Source organism: Sabethes cyaneus, chromosome 2 (genome assembly GCF_943734655.1).
Source record: "Sabethes cyaneus chromosome 2, idSabCyanKW18_F2, whole genome shotgun sequence".
NCBI lineage: Eukaryota > Metazoa > Arthropoda > Insecta > Diptera > Culicidae > Sabethes > Sabethes cyaneus.
Genome location: NC_071354.1, coordinates 26496529 through 26513316, shown reverse-complemented (window position 1 = coordinate 26513316; position 16788 = coordinate 26496529). Strand labels below are relative to the sequence as shown.

At 45.5% G+C, this 16788-nt stretch overlaps 1 protein-coding gene across 1 annotated transcript; it reads right to left on the bottom strand.

Annotated features, from left to right (window-relative positions):
* Positions 1 to 4089: 4089 nt before the first annotated feature.
* LOC128735206 (SET domain-containing protein SmydA-8) lies at positions 4090 to 15882 on the bottom strand. The gene is made up of 4 exons (XM_053829700.1): positions 15733 to 15882; positions 5959 to 5985; positions 4930 to 5683; positions 4090 to 4877 (listed from the first exon to the last, which is right to left on the bottom strand). Exons 1-4 carry the CDS (start codon positions 15880 to 15882, stop codon positions 4090 to 4092), a joined length of 1719 nt encoding a protein of 572 aa, XP_053685675.1.
* Positions 15883 to 16788: the final 906 nt, after the last annotated feature.

Below are 16788 nucleotides of genomic sequence, written 5' to 3'. Positions count from 1 at the left end.
TCGATTAATTTTTAATCGATTGCTTTATGTTCCGATTATTAGATAATCGATTAACTGGCCGATCGATTATGCCGGATTATTTAAAATTTTATTGTTTGACAATTTCCAACAAATTTAATTATTACAGTGGCAGTCGCTTACCTTCTAAATTAACCACACGCAATCAGTCAGTTCGTTGGTTTCGAGATACGATGCTGATCTAAGAAACCAGTAGTCGTATGTTCAAATCTCAGCTAGGCGGTGCTCCTAGATAGAGTCAGTAGGATTGATTGCAATAGCCCCGTAACTGTCTTGTACTCTAATAGCTCGCTGTGAAGTCTGTCGATAAAGATGGGTCAAACCTTAGAAAGGATGTTTAACCCCAAGGCTTTGCTTTTAATCATCCAGTTTGCACGCAGTAGGTCGGTTTAAATACCACGCTGAAGCCTAAAAACCAAACTAAACTTAATCTAGGTATTAACCGTGCCACCGTCAAAAGATAACTGGAAATTTGTCAGTCTGTCAGACACGGAATTTTGTGAGGAATTTTTAGAAGACTGAGTAATACCCTTCATCTTTTTCTATACAAAAAACAAAAAATGCCGTCTCCTCGATTTCTATGTAACTAGCCTAAGTCTGACTGCACATTCCAAAACACTCGTGGACAGTACTACGGGACGCAAAGCTATTTTTTGGTGTCGGGGACTGTACGAGGTTACAAAATAAATAAGGTAACAAACCCTATTGTCCAATCCCACACACAACCTTCACTAAAAGCCTGTTCGCGTTACTTGCCGTTATCCCCGAAAAAAGGTTAGGGTACCGCGACAGTAAACAAACCCTGCTAATGCCAACCGGATGGAACCTGGCGAGACTAGCCGAAGCTGAATCGTCGGTCCCGTCGTAAAGTCCTGTGCTTGACAGGCAAATCAGTCTGGGGAATGAGCGATTTTTAAGACAACCACCTAAGAGACGACACGCAAGATTGGAAAGAGCTAGAAATTAGAAGACGCAAAGTGATACATGAGAAGACGAAAAGTGAAGTAAACTAGTATTCGGAAAAGATACAATAAGTAGAAGTAAAGTGGAAAAAACACGGGTTGAAAATATAGGCGCTAAAGCGAGGTTAGATTACCTAGTGGAACGAAGCAAAAGACCACCAGCACCCTCGTTCAAACGGAGGTCTTCCCTTAGGGCTTGAGATTGCGACCGTCGTCAGTCGGTAACGTGTCCTTAACACGTGTCGACCATGAGTGCGTGATCCGATCCGTGGCCCTATACACCATCGATCGTAGCAACCGATCGCCGAAGAGCCAACCGTATGCTATACTCACCACATAAGCAATCGTTACTAAAACATTCGATTCACCATTTGTCACCCATCCCGTATCTGGTACGGGCTATCTGTAAGCGGTCTACGAAACCGCTAGTCTATCACAGTCACCTGTTCATCGGAACATCAGAGACCTTTCGTCGACAAGAAGCAGCAGGCCGTAAGAAAAACTGAAGAAAACTAACCACTAGATTAAGCCAAACGTGTAAATGAAGATCTGTTAGCCCTCGAAATGGTGTTTGCTACGATATGTGTCCTCGGAAAGTGTGAGTCCCCGAATATGCTCCCCCCCTCAGATCGGTTCGCGAGTTAGCCCCCGGTAGGTTAGTGTAGGACGCCTAGGGGACACTGCACTAGCCGATAGTTGCTCTTGCCCCCTGTTGAGTCGGCCGAACGGATTCGTTTCGTCGGCATTTCGTTCGTTAGTTGAGCGTTTGCTGGACCTGCCCTGAGTTATTCTAGCCGGACCGGGATTGTATCGCTAAACACGCTCATTCACGGCAAGTTAATCCTTGCCTGGCGCTCAAGTGAAGGTGCTCCCTGCGCCAAAACCCATCCCGCCCCGTTACAAGACGTAAAGGTTATAATCAATCGATTATTTCGATTAATCGATGTTGATTATTGGCCGCTTAAAAAGTAATCGATTAACTGAAAAAATCCCGGATTTCGTTAACGGATGACACTCTCCGTCATCATCTTTCCTGACCGTATGCATCAGGTCATATGGCGCTTTGGTGCTCGGTTTGAATTCCGTGGCAAGTGTGTACGGGAGCTTTTATCTTTGCAATACTCGCAGGTTGCCTTCACTCCGCTTATTCGGGAAATCGCGTTCAAGTTCCGGTGGTCGAATATCTGATACCACCCATGTGCCTTGTGGCTCCGACCGGCCAGCAGAGTGACCACTTTCGGTTGCATCAGATAACAGAGGCCTTGTTTGAGCGTTATTTACTATGGCTGTCGTTTTGTTGCCACAACAAAGGACTGGTCATTGTAGCATTGGATCACACTGGGGTCCTGTCTTTCGACGATTGCTCACTTCCTATCGGCAAGTGTGACATGTTTCACCTCGCTTTCGTGGATCTTCTTGAAAAAAACCTTGGTTTGCAACGGTGTGGCTACTCGCTTCTAAGCCCACGATACGAACTTCGATCCTTGTGTCGATGTTCAGAAATGCAAACGAAACGGAATTGTAATTTACTTCTTTTTTGGATGATAATAGCTTTCCCGGTTTTCCGGGCTTCCATTTCTTCTTGTTGTCCCGGGCAACAATTTTCATCTTCTTCTTCAGCATAGAGCCGGGGTGGCTCGTGCTGTTTCAAGCACTCGTCTCCATTCAACTTGGTCTTGGGCCACTCGTCGCCAATTTCCTAGTCGTCTCAGAAGTCGCAAATCGCTTTCGATCTGGTCGAGCCATCGTACACGTTGGGCCCCCCTGTTCCTGTTCTGATTTTCATATCCTGTCCGATTTTCATCGCCGAACCCGTCACGGAGCCCTGCCGTCGGGCGGTTTCGTCCAGGAGCCTTCGCTTGGAAAGTTTCTGGGTCAAGTCCTCGTCCGACTGCGTCTCCAGAGCGGTGGTGAGGGTTTCGACCGAGCTGGGAAGGCTTCACAAGATCATAAGATTTCCTTGCAGCTTTTGTCCGCTGCTGAACAGTTCCTCCTTGACGAAAACGTGCACCGCCATGTCCTCTCCTTCCAAATCTTCCACATGATTGTGAGGAACGTGCTGCTCGAGCCAAAGATGCTGATACCTCTCCTTCCGACAAACGTTTCTCGTAGATCCGGTTCAACTACGAGGCCTTTGACGTGAGGCTTACCTTCTGATGATGGTTCTAGAGCGCTTTCCAGACTTTTTTCGCGATCTTCGTTCACTCAAAACAAAACATCGAACTTTAACAACATATAAAGTCCTCTTCCGAATCTTGTTCAGAAAATTGCAGCGCAAGGGCGGATCAAACGTTTACTCTGTTATAAATCCTAGACAGGTCTACGAAGTACAACCTGCAGACTCTTCCTCTGCTTGTATATTTCCAGACGGTATACGATCCAGTTAAACGTAATGAGCTATGGCAGATAATGCTTTAAAATGGCTTTTCGTCGAGACTGCTTTCGAAAGCTGATTCGAATGTTATTAAAAATTAAAAATTAAATCCGTTTGGAAGTGAAGAGCGCCTTAGAACTTGGACGCTTTTGTGACGGTGGATGAACGGAAAAGCAGAAGGAATATCTCTCTTAAGCTGCAGCACGAAGTTACTCTTCAATAAAAAATGGCATCTTTCTCAAAAAATAATATCTATTTACATCTTTCCCCTCCTTTCCCAAAAATTTTCATTACTTTCCCCTACCGGTTCTCCATCAACTGTAGAACCATCGTTTAAAAAAATATTAATATTAATGCCTGACCGCATTTCAAGGTCAAAAACTAAAAACACGGGTTTGGTCAACATCTATTTAATTGTTCTGTGAATGACATCGATGTAATCGGGATTTACCGAAAGGCTGTGGAAGAGATTTAAGAGCAACCAACATTATTTTCAGCCAAAAACCAGGAAGAGGCTAATGGCCTCGCTGCCAGTAACCGTAAGATCAGCTGTTATTCGAGGTGATTGGAGATCGGCTGGTCACCTAGGACCTGTCAATTTGTTCGGTGGTAAAGCTGCAAAAGTTCGTTGCAACGAAATTAGAAGTGAATATTCACTTGCAGAGAATTTTGTAAGACAGTCACTAGAAAACAAACACAAAAATTTTATTCTTGAATAACATCACCAATAACAAATCAACAACGCATGGCACTTTCGACCCTTTCGGTCGCTTTCCGGATCTCCTCCAGGAGTTTCTTACCCTGCTGGGTGCCCATTTCGTTCTCCAGAACCTGCTTCGCTCGCATCAAGCAGTGCAGTGCTTCGTTGTAGTTCTTCCGCACGGAAGTGTCCTCTTCCGACGACTTCCCGGATTGCAGTGCTCTGGCATTCATCTCCACCAACGCCGATTGCTGTTCGAAGAAAATAACGGCCGCATACAGGCTCAGCCGGAACGAGTCCGGGTCGAGGCGGTCGACTACCTTCATCATGTCCCGACACATGGTAATCTTTTCGGCGAGGATCTGATCCGTCAATTGATGTGTTAGATAACCGCTGACGTGACCGTACATTTGAATCAGTGAATGTTTCAGCGTAAATAGCAGGTAATGATTTGGATGTAGAAAGGTCGACAGTTTGAAGATCAAATCTTGCATGTGTTTGACGGACGATTTTTCCATAGCGCCATCGACCTCTTCGCCGATTTTCGATAGTAGAAAATTCACCTGATCCGATTGAATTGTGATGGCACACTGATCACATTTCCAGTCGCTGTTATCGTCCAGTGCATCCACCGGCAGTTGGAAACCGTTGCAGACGTTGCCATCATCACCCATGCACTTGAGAGCACTCAAGTAGGTTCCGAGTTCGGTAGGATCCGCACAACGCGGACAAGTGCAGGTGAAGTATTTGTTGGCTCTCAGGTGATCGCGTCGTTGTTGAGTTCCCCACAGGGAATGGGTATAGGTCGTCGATAGATGTTCGTCTGCAAAATTGTATGGAAGTTAAACTTGATAATCATTTGATAGAAAACTTACTCTTCTCAATATCTCTGCCAGCTTTGAAGGTTAGCTTCATTCCCTTGTCGCAGTTGAAAGTGTAGTGGCAATTGGGCATACAGCAGTGCTCCAGCATACAACCTATTGGGTAAAGGCCGCAGATTTCTCGGCCATTGCTGAGTGGAATAACCATGGCGTTTACCTCCAAAATACCACTAATTTTGTGGAGCGTTTTGGCATCACACACTGGTAGTACTGTTTTCCCCTGCTGCTCTTCCAACTTTTTCAGAGGATTGAGGAAATTTTTCAACAAATATTGCACAGTCCGCTCATCAGCTTCCTGATAGAATTGGGTTCCCTTTCGAGCCGCATAGTGACTTTCCAGCTGCATCATCTGGTCGAATCGCTTTCGGTCAGTGATCTGCAGGGCAAGGCATTTCAGTACCAGCAGCGAATCGTACCGAAAATAGTCGACGATCGCCTCCGGATCATCTCGGGACTTCGGCCCTCCACCAAGCCGCAGAATACCGCATTCCAGCGCGTGAAGGTTCGCATTGATCAACCCCGGACAGTCCGGTTTACAGGCGGGCCAACGGCAGCCTTCGCACCGGTGCAATCCAATCTGGCAATCGGCAAAGCATCCCACGCAGGGTACGATCGACGACCGTTGCTCGTACTCGTTCAGGTTCCATTTCGGACCGATGACCAGCGGAGTTTCCACGAAGAGCGTTGTGCCCTTTGGGATGTTCTCCGTCGCCAGAAAGAAGCGGCCCACTTCTTCGTTGCGGGCAAGCTGGTTAAGGACAAGCAAGACTTTAGCGGGCCAATATCTTACAAATGGATGGTCAATGGAACAAGTTGCGTGCACTATACAGGTTAGTAGCGGTTAGTGCAAGCTGTGTACGACGCATATACAGAGATAAACGATCAACGGTGACAAACGTAGATGGTGTGCACTCATAGATTTATAGTACAGAAAATTCGACCGAATGATCGGACGATCACAGGACAATAACACTGACACTGACGGTGCTTACAGTAGTAAACGCAGAGAAAGTAGAGAAATACCTTGGCGCTTTCGGTGTTCTGCACAATCTGCACTGGGAACGGTTAATGGTGGTTAATTTCTAATCTTAAAAGCTAAGAGTTTTTTTGGAAAATTTAGATTGGCTGTAAAGAATCTTTTTGGAGATATTTTAACTAAACTATCGGTAAGGTGTAGGTATGTCATAATGCAATACTATACAATGAGTAGGAGAAACAGAACATATTTACAACAGTTTTGGAACAATTCTACTGGTCGTAATTGTGGTAAGATTAGTTCAAGGTAACAATACTTTTGAACGATAACACATTGCAAACACCAATATATACAACGAAAATACATAATAAATAGGTAGCACATGTAAGCTGGTGCTACTATGGTGCGACTAACGATGCAGGAGGAATTTGGGTGTAGATATTGTCTTTGGTTCTGAAGGCGCGTATTAACAGCTTTAATTTCCGTGTTTCTACAAACTATTTCAAATGAATTTTCCTAAAAGTTTCTTAAATATTCAGCTGGTTAATTTGACGTACTGTTAAAATTTGGTTTTTACCATTGATACGCACATTTCCGTACAAAGATCCTTCACAGCACGTTTTCTACTCAATTGTTCCGTTAAAAGTTAAAGCTAAAGGCAAAGATGTTGAATTAGATCATTGGATTTTTCATTATTGTTTTCATGGTAATGGAAGCCTTTTTTGACTATGTTTGGAATACCATTTAAAATACGTTCGGTAGCTATTTGATGATCGACGAATTCAATAATGCAACCTGGAATTAAATGTGTTAAAACAGAGAAGTCCAATTGAATTGCAACAAACTTCACACTTGTATAATTTCCAAAATACTGTAGCCACTGCTTCCCAATTTCACAAAGACAACTAATTGTTCACAAGCGTTCCAAACAATTTCCGTCTCTGTTGTGTGAATAAAGAAAGACTTACAGTTCAATTGGGCCACCCTGTGCAATAAGCTGTAGGAAATGGATACCAAGATTCAGCGACCTAGGCAGATAGAAAGGATTCTTGCTGAACTTAGGATACTCCGGGAGCGGAAAGTTGTGTAATGCAATATTTCTCGTCAGACTAAGAATGTATACCGAGATAGAACTTCCTGTTGGACTAGTTAATCACTGTGATAACCAGGGGCGGACTGGCCCACCGGGCAACCAGGCAAATGCCCGGTGGGCCCCAGTAAAAATTTCGTTGTTACACAAAATGAGATTTTCCAAAATTTTTATTTCAGTTAAACTCTTTCTACGACTCTCGAATGTTCAATTCCTGGGGCCCCATGATTCATGAAATCAACCGATTTGATGATGTAAAATTCAGCTACGAATGGGACTGTTGGGGCCCCGAACTTTCCAAAATTTCTATTTCAAGTAAACTTTTTCTATGACTCACGAATGTTCGATTGCTGGGGCCCATGATTCATGAAATCATTTAAGTTGAGCTGTTGGGGTCCAAGCTCCGAAAAGCTGGTAATCTTCAATTCTGAGTATTTAAAAGTAGAATTAGTATTTCATCCGCAGTTATTTGACTACTTATAAATATTGAACTGTCGGCTTAAGCTCCATACTCAGTTTACTTCAGTGGCGACGGTCCGTTATCGATCCTGCGCCGAATGAATTATGGTCCTCCAGTACTCAATCTTGGGCTATCTTTCTTCAAACCCCTCAAACACCAGCTGAACGTGCATCATCCTCGATAGCGCACATCTATCAGTGCGATGTCTACTCCGAAGTCTACGGCCTCTTCTTGATTCTCTGCTTAAAATAATTTTGGCTACTCTTTCGTCGGGCCTCCTAGACACGTGACCAATCCAGCGCAGACTACCACACTGTGCTATCTTCATTATAACAGCATATTTGCATTCTTAATATAGCTCGTGGTTCATGCGTCTGCGCTACACTCCATTTTGGATTTTGCCAAATTTTACGCTAAAACCCCAAGCATTCGTCGATCAGCTTCTTTTAGCGTCCATGATTCATGTCCGCAAAGGGCCACCGAGAGGATCAGTGTTCTCTAGAACGTCTGTTTTACGCGAATTTGCAAGCTACGGGACTTCAGTTACAAAATGTAAAGGCCAATTCGCAGCTGTAATTAGTCGTTTTATTTTGCGACTTACATCGTTGTCACATGTCACGAGCATACCAAAATATATTCAGTTCCTCTTCGACACCAACACCATTTGGATTTCCACGCCATGTACTTCGTTTTGGCGGTGTTGATGGTAAGTCCCAATTTCTCAATAAATGACCTAAAGGCTTCTTTCGCTGCTCTACTTTTGATTTTGGTATATCGACGTCATCCGCAAAATCAAAAAGCACGTGAGGTCTCATCTGCTATTCTGACTCATAATTTTTACTCATCCAGCGTCACACGAATCAACGTAACTAGTCCTGTGGGAAAACCATGTCCTAGCGTTAACTGTCACAGCTCATTTCGTTTGACTGAATCGTATGCCGCCTTGAAATCCATAAAAATATTATGAGTCTGCAAGTTGTACTCCCGGAACTCGTCAGTTACTAGACGCATGGTAAATATCTGATCCATCGTGAAGCGACCCTCATGAAAACCAGCTTGATACTCGCCAACGAAGAACTCAGCTAACGGACTCTGTCTAAAACACAAAATAGGGAGAGCACCTTATAGGCAAAATTGAGTAACGTAATGCCTCGATAGTTTTTACTCTCATGTCGATGTCCGTTTTTAAAATTATGGGAAATGAGGCCAATCAACCTCCGATATTTATTTCCCTTCCATATTCTGTTCGTGACAAGGAGGTGGCGAATTGTTTCGTACAACTGCTCGCTCCCCGTTTTTAGAAGTTCAGCCAGGATACCATCCTTTACAACAACCTTACCGTTTTTCAGCTCACTGATTGCTCTTTTGACCTCCTCCTGTGTTGGTGGCTCCACAGTTTGGCCTTCGCTCAAAATTCTTATCCTGTAGCTGCTGATCTTCGTGTTTACTTCTCTATTCAACAGCGTCTTGAAATACTCTTCCACCTGGCTGCTACCGTCGTTTGGTCAGTGAGCAGGTTGCCAGCGCTATCATTGCACATCACAGGCATGGCAAAATTCTTGCACCTAACCGTTTTGTGGAAACTCCGTGTGTCGTTGCTGACGAACCTCTCCTCTGGACTGGCGAGTACGTGCTCTTCGTACTGGCGTTTTTAGACGGTGGGTTCTTTTTTCCGCAGCTCTACCAGAATGAACCAAAAAGATTCGCGCAGAGTCTCGGGCATTCCTCACATTGAAATCGTGTGAAGAAATTCTACAGAGAATTCGCACAGAATACCTTGCTTATAGAAGCATGATTCTTATAGGAGAATCCAAGAGTTGAATCCCAGGGATAGCTATAACTCGGCACGGGAATCGCCTGCACTATTCTGTTCACTGTTCTGTTCTGACGTGTAGACGCAGTTAGCTACTCATATATATTGAACTATTGACATCATATCATTTATCACGCAAATCAAATCTAATATTCACGCTGCGGCAGATCCTCCAAAAAGTCCATGAATAGAGAATTCAACGGACAATTATTTCATTGATTTCAAAGTTGCGTATGATACCATCGACCGTAAAATCATGGCCATTCTAACCTCGCAGGGGACTTTATCAACGTAATGGTTCCTCATGTGGGCTGTTCAACATGCCGTTACAGGATGTTATGAAAGGAGCAACACACAGGCCCAATCTTCAGCAAGTTCTAGTTCTAGTTAGTTCGTCTGCTTTGCCAATGAAATGGATATTGTCGATAGAACAACATCTGTGGTGGTGGCTGAACAAACTAAAACTCAAAGTAGCGAAGATTGGGTTGAAGAAAAATGCGTCCAGTACCGTGAACCGCTAATATGACGCACATGCTAAAAGCTGGTAACTCGGTCCTAATAACGACTGAGTTTGTTTTGTTTTGAGCATCGAGCCGCCATGCTGCCCGTTCTCCCGATACTCGACACTCGACAGTGCCTGAATCGAGTTGAGTTGCACGACATGACTTACAAAATAGAGCCCATATTCATTCGATTTACTGTCCTTGTAACGCCTTGTCTGTCCTTGTCTTTTGAGTAGATGTCTTTTTTTGTGTTAATTTACTATCATGAGAATATTGCAAACTGGGGCCCCTAATATCAAATGTCCGCTGGGCCCTTTCGCTCCCAGTCCGCCCCTGGTGATAACTATACGTCTGATAACTGTGATGGTCCAACTACTAAGGTAGTCGCAAAAAAAAAAAAGAATGCAAAGAGTCTCACGATTCAGCGGAAGCTGCAAATAATTTCGGAGTACGAAAAAGGAAGTCAAAACATTATTTTCCCCTAAATCACATGGTTTTGAAGCTATAGTGAAAGCCCCGATTTTTGGGGTTCCGTCATGAAAGACGCCTAATATCTCAAAAACTGTGATACTTAGAGGAATAATGTTTCCAGCAAAAAGCTCCATAATAAGATTATCTAAAACTTTCTAGAACTTTCTACTATAGCTCTATATCATCAAATTAGAAATTTAAATTTTGCAGCGCCACCTGTGTTTTAGTTCCGAACTAATACTAACAATCAGTCGTTGCGTGTTGCGTCCATTGATATACAGCCTGAATTCGTTAATTGGGCCACGATTGCACTCCAGCTGATTCGCTAATTGGGCCGACTGACAGTTGTTAGAAATTTCTAAACTCGAAAATTCCATACAATTTTGACATTCAAGTTGTCACATAGCCCAATTAGCGAACACCCAATTAACGAACCGCCCAATTAACGAACCACCAATTAACGAAACTTTGCTGTATAGAAATTTTTCCGAAGACGCCGTATTGAAAAAAAAAACACTATGGAAAGAGTTATTTTAAAAAGTTCACAATTCAGAGCAATCAAACCACTGTACAGTTGTTGATTCGCTCCAAAAAATTCGAAAAGGTAATGTATGGAACATTTGTAGAAGTTATTAGAATCCATAATATTGCTTGGACCTTGCGCACTGGGCATAAAATAGACTCCGTACTGTAACTCCGCCTGCAAATGATGGATCTCGGTAGAAGAATGTTCGATGAACCTGAAAATACTGAGAACCGGAGCAGAGGGTCCAAAGCCCCCAAAGGAGGATGATTTTAATAGCTGTTATCCATGGCTAAAAGTAAAAACGTGAATGGATAAACCCCTAATCCAAGGTGTCACGCAGCAATGAACGGCCCGTCGCTAATAAGTGGCAAGAAAGAGAAACAAGCTACCAAGAGTGGCAGCGGCGTCTCAACAGCTCGACACCATTGTCGAGTTCGTGGCAGGTCGCAGCACCCCAGCGAAGGACCTGTAACAAAGTCTGCTCATGCTTCGGATCACCATGCGTGCTGCGACGCAGGAGCACAGCGAACTCGAAGCGCGAGTAAAAGTGGCAGAGAAAGAGACCGAGAAGGCGTTTGAATCAAGGTCTGCGCAAACGGATGCCTGCCCGTCAATGACACCGTGGCCCTCGCAATTACGGTGCAGTCCAACGACAACAAGGCAACCACCAAACGCGTAATGCAGGCCCCCGGGGGAAGAAACCCCCACGGGCCCGAAGAAGCGCCTGATAGCAAAGGGTCGCTCGTAAGCCAACCGAAGAACCCACTGAGGGTAACAAAACGCTGTTAGCGTCCGACAACCAGTGGGAGTTGGTCAAAAAGAAGAAGGCCAGGAAGAAAGAGGAGGATCGAGCTCCACCGAAAGTGGCCAGAAAAGAGAGGAGCAAAGGCGGAAGTTTTAAAGACCATGAGAGGGGATGATCAGTTGAAGGGTCTTGGCGCGGATGTGCGGAGTATCCGCCGCTCTCGCACAGGCGACATGATCCTTGAGTTCAAAAAGAATGCCACTGAAAAGGGTTCTGCTTACAAAGTGCTGGCAGAGAAGGTCCTTGGCGATAGCGTACAGATCCGCGCACTACCGCCCGAGATGACTCTGCAGCCTAAAAACCTGGACGAGATCACTCAAGCGGGCGAACTAGCATGGGCTCTCAAGGAGCAATGTAACGTGGTGGTGACTACCGAGGTAGTTCGTTAGCGCAAGGGACCGGCGGGAACCCAGGTAGCAACTATAAGACTTCCCCTGGCAGACGGAAATGCAGCCCTGAAAGTGGCTTAGCTGAAGGTGGGATGGTCCGTATGCACACTGAGTCTGTAAGGGTCCAGATCGAAGCCACCTGTGTAGGAGATGTGGCGGTACGGGCCATATAGCGAGAGACTGTACTACGCCGCCCAAGTGCCTGATATGTACCGGCCAACGGGACGCTATTCACACAACAGGAGGCCCAAAGGGCCCGGCAGGCGTGCCGGTGATTAAAACACGGGCGTAGTGCAGGCAACGCAACTAAACATGAATCACAGCTACGCGGGCTAGCAGCTGTTATACCAAACAGTTACTGAGTCGTTGACGGACATTGCCATCATCTCGGACCCATACCGCATCTCAGCCGGAAACGGTAACTGGGTCTCGGATAGATCCGGGACGGCGGCTATATGGACGACAAGCAGGTTCCCGGTTCAGGAGGTTGTGTCAACTGCAGACATGGGATTTGCGGTTGCCAAAGTGGGTGGAGTGTTCTACTGCAGCTGTTATGCTCCGCCGAGATGGTCTATCGAGCAGTTTACGCGGATGGTAGACCGAGTATCAGTTGTGCTGACTGGTCTAAGGCCGGTGGTTGTGGCGGGCGACTTCAACGCTTGGGCGGTAGAGTGGGGAAGTCGTCGCACGTACCATAGGGATCGGATTCTGCTTGAGGCTCTGGCAAAGCTCAACGTAGATTTGGCCAACGTCGGCACCACAAGTACCTTCAGTAGGAACGGTGCGGAGTCTATCATCGACGTGACATTCGGCAGTCCTGGTCTGATAGGAGACTGGAGGGTAGACAATGGCTACACTCACAGTGACCATCAGGTGGTCCGCTATGGTGTCGGTCAGATAACGAGGCGGCAGGTAGCGAGTAGAGCCAACACTCCACCCAGCCGTGGATGGAAGACATCATACTTCGATCCCGAAGTATTTGTGGAAGCAATCCGGAGAGAGTGCGGTGATCGCGGTATGCCCGATCCGAGCGCTGATCATTTGGTTGAGGTACTGTCGCGAGCATGTGACGCTACCATGCCTAGGAAAGGTCGACATAGGTATGGCAGGTCACCGCCTTACTGGTGGACAGATGAAATTGTGGAACTTCGCGGAGCGTGCTTTCGTGCGAGGAGAACTGTGCAAAGAGCTCGTTCGGACGAAGGCAGGGCTGAATGTCGAGTAGCACTTGCTGCTGCACGCGCAGCGCTTAAGAGTGGGATAAAAGCTAATAAACGAGCCTGCTTTGTAAGGTTATGTGCTAGTGCCAATGCGAACCCGTGGCTCGTAATGGTAAAGACCAAGGGCGTGATGGCGCCCGCAGAGCAATCGCCAGACATGCTGGAGCAGATCATCGAGGGCCTCTTTCTGCGTCAGGAGCCAAGGTCATGGCCTCAGGCTGCTGAGTAGTCCCACGGTCGACGTTCCAGTATCTCAGATCGAAACGTAGGATGGTCGGTCTCCCAGCCGAATATCCAAGGTAACGTGGGCGACGGCGGCTTAGAGGTCGGGGAGGAAGTGACGGTTACGAACGAGGAACTCATTGAGATCGCTAAATCCCAAAGTGAGCAAGCCACCGGGGCCAGACGGAATCCCGAATATGGCAATTAAAGCGGCTATTTTAGAGGCTCCCGAATTATTCGAGGCAGTAATAAGAAGATGCTTGGAAGTTGGCCACTTCCCGGACAGATGGAAGCGACAGAATCTGGTCCTATTGCTGAAGCCGGGAAAACCTCCGGGTGTACGCTCGTCATATAGGCTGATCTGTCTGCTCGATACTGCCGGCAAGGTGATGGAGAGGGTTATCCTTAACAGACTCGTACAGTACATGGAGGGTACAAACGGTCTGTCAAGGAACCAATTCGGCATGCGAAAAGCAAATCTACGGTGGATGCCATCTTGTCGGTCACTAAGACAACCGAGGTGGTAATCCAGCGCAAGAGAACAGGAATCCGCTATTGTGCAGTTGTCACGCACGACGCGAGAAATGCGTTTAATAGCGCTAGCTGGGACTCCTTAGCCAACTCGCTTCGGAACGTCCAAGTGCCGGTGTCGCTGTATCTACAGGATTCTGGAAAATTATTTCCAGAATCGTGTGCTATGCTACAACACGGAGGAGGGTCAGAAGTGCGTTCCAATCACCGCAGGGGTTCCGCAAAGTTCCATACTAGGCTCGGTGTTGTGGAACGTCATGTATGACGAGGTGTTGAAGCTTAAGTTCCCGGTAGGGGTGGTGATTGTTGGCTTTGCGGACGATATCACCTTGGAAGTCCAAGGGGGATCTATCAGAGAGGTTGAGTTGACGGCTGCCCACTCTATAAACATTGTTGTAGATTGGATGCGATCCAGGAAACTGGACCTAGCGCATCATAAATCGGAGGTTATCGTGGTGAACAACCGCAAGTCGGTGCAGCAAGCAAATATCAGCGTCGGGGACTGCACTATTTCGTCAACGCGGTCCTTAAAACTCCTGGGAGTCATGGTCAACGACAAGCTCAAGTTCGGGAGCCACGTCGACTATGGCTGCAAGAAGGCTTCCACAGTTATTTCGGTATTGTCTCGTATGATGTCTAATAGCTAACGTGGTCTAGTCCATACTCAGGTATGGCCGGCCGGTATGGTCATAGGCGTTAGGTACCAAAAGCTATCTAGCAAAGCTGGAAAGCATCCAACCCCGCAGAAGTCACGAATGACCCAAGCTGTTAAATTGACTATAATCAAACAAAAAAGGCCATGTCCTATTAAAGAGTTTTAACAAAATTTTATAGCTAATCAACTTGAAAAAATTAGAAATTTTGGTAACTTCTTCTAGTCGTTTTGATTGGAAAAAAGTCAATTTGAAAATATAACTTTTTTGAAAATTAGCATTCAACAATAAGTTTGATTTTCAACGAAAAAAAGTACTTTAAAAAATTGGCACCATATTTCAATATATTCCGCAAATTTTATTAATTTGTTTGTATTGAGTTTTTTAACCCTTCACTGAATCACATTCACGAAGAATAAAAATAAATTAATCAAACCAATCTCGAATTTGATACGATAAACTTGATGACGTTAATCTTTAGCATAAACTGACGCATGCGCTTGGTTACGTATAAATAATTGTGCGCTATGACCTGTTGTCAACCACTTATCATTAAAATTAAAACTCATTTTCCGTTCTGTCACAGCCGAGTCCGCCCGTGCACGATTAACGACATCAATAAATACATCTAGAATTAGTAAACAGTGAAAGCTGCACGAGGAGGAAAACATCAAAGGCCACCACCAATCACGCACGCACGGTTCATTTGCTGTCTCGCACACACTAGCAACACTCATTCACCATCGAATGCACTCAATACACGATGCACGAAATGCGATGCACCGATGCTCGAATGCACGAGCTCGTTCGGTCGAGCGCCGCTAAGTACACGGCCAAATACGTTGCTAATAATAACCATAGCCATACATAGATTGCGAAAGTACAGAGATGTTACACATAGAGAAAGAGCAACAGTGCGCGAAGAGAAATTCACGAAAAGTGTAAAATCGGCCACTAAAACGGAATGATCCGTCGGATGTGCCGTGCGTGCCAGCAGCCATCCATATCGAGAAAGCGTGCGTGTTGCTGAAACACGCGGCATTAGCTATGAAAGGTATAGATGGATAGATGAATCCGTCGGAACATTAGCTTTTCGCTAGTTGGTTGACTGCTCGTTGAATGCTGAGCCTAGCTTCACCTCATATGGCTTAGCGCACTCGTTCTTGTGCTGCAACCGCCAGTGTTTCTTCTGATGCACCGGACTGCAATAGGCCACCAGCTTGCAACCGGCGCACTTCAGGCTGGACTGCACTCCACAAAGGGCGCACTTCATCGCTTCCGTATTCATTTTTTGCAGATTTTCCTATTTGATAAACAAGTTGGCAAACTTTGAACTAATTAAAAATAGAGATTAAAGAACTACACAAGTTAGCAGCAACGAAACCACTGCCACTCCGACTGAGATAGTGCTGAAAACTGCCAGATTGACGATATTTTAGGGAATGAACTAAGGCAAGCCGAGTTTTCTGCGCATGCGAAAGCCACTTTCGGTTCACCGAAGGTTTATTGACCACAGACTGACTTTTCGATTTTCAATGTGTGCATATTGTTTTTATTCGCTACGCGAACATAAATCATTACATTTCACCCCAATTATGTCGACGAGAGATAGCATTAATAACCGACACGACAATCCAATAACAAATTCTGGTAAATTTTGAAGGGTACATAAATTAAGAGGCGCATTCATTCAGTGCCCTCTGAATGGATGGCATGGCAGAATGATGTTGATGTTTCCGTTGCTTCTGGCTCTGGGGCTGGATTCATCATTATTCATACACCGACGATGGCTGCTGGGGGTGCTCTGTATAAGCTGGATCAAACCATGAGCTTTCAACGAACGAGTGGATCAACCACTGCCACTGTCGGGTGTTTTGGTTGGAATTTGTTCAGCATTGGGGGGGGGGGGGGGAGGGGGTGTAATGTTTTCGTTGCCGGTGGGCAGATTATTTACTCCTATGTATCGGGCGCCTCCCAATGCTTTACTTTTTCAACGGAGGCGCCCGGTTGGGGGCGACTGGAAAATGTTTTCGGTGCTATTACGAAGATAAATTATTAATGGTTTTTTCCAACCACTTTGTGAATTTTATCCGAGCGCCTGAGGTTTACGAGCGTTAATTTCTTAGTCTTGGGGCATAATTTCACGCTCAACTGAATCGAAGTTTCATTCAGAATAAACTTAAACCGATAGAAA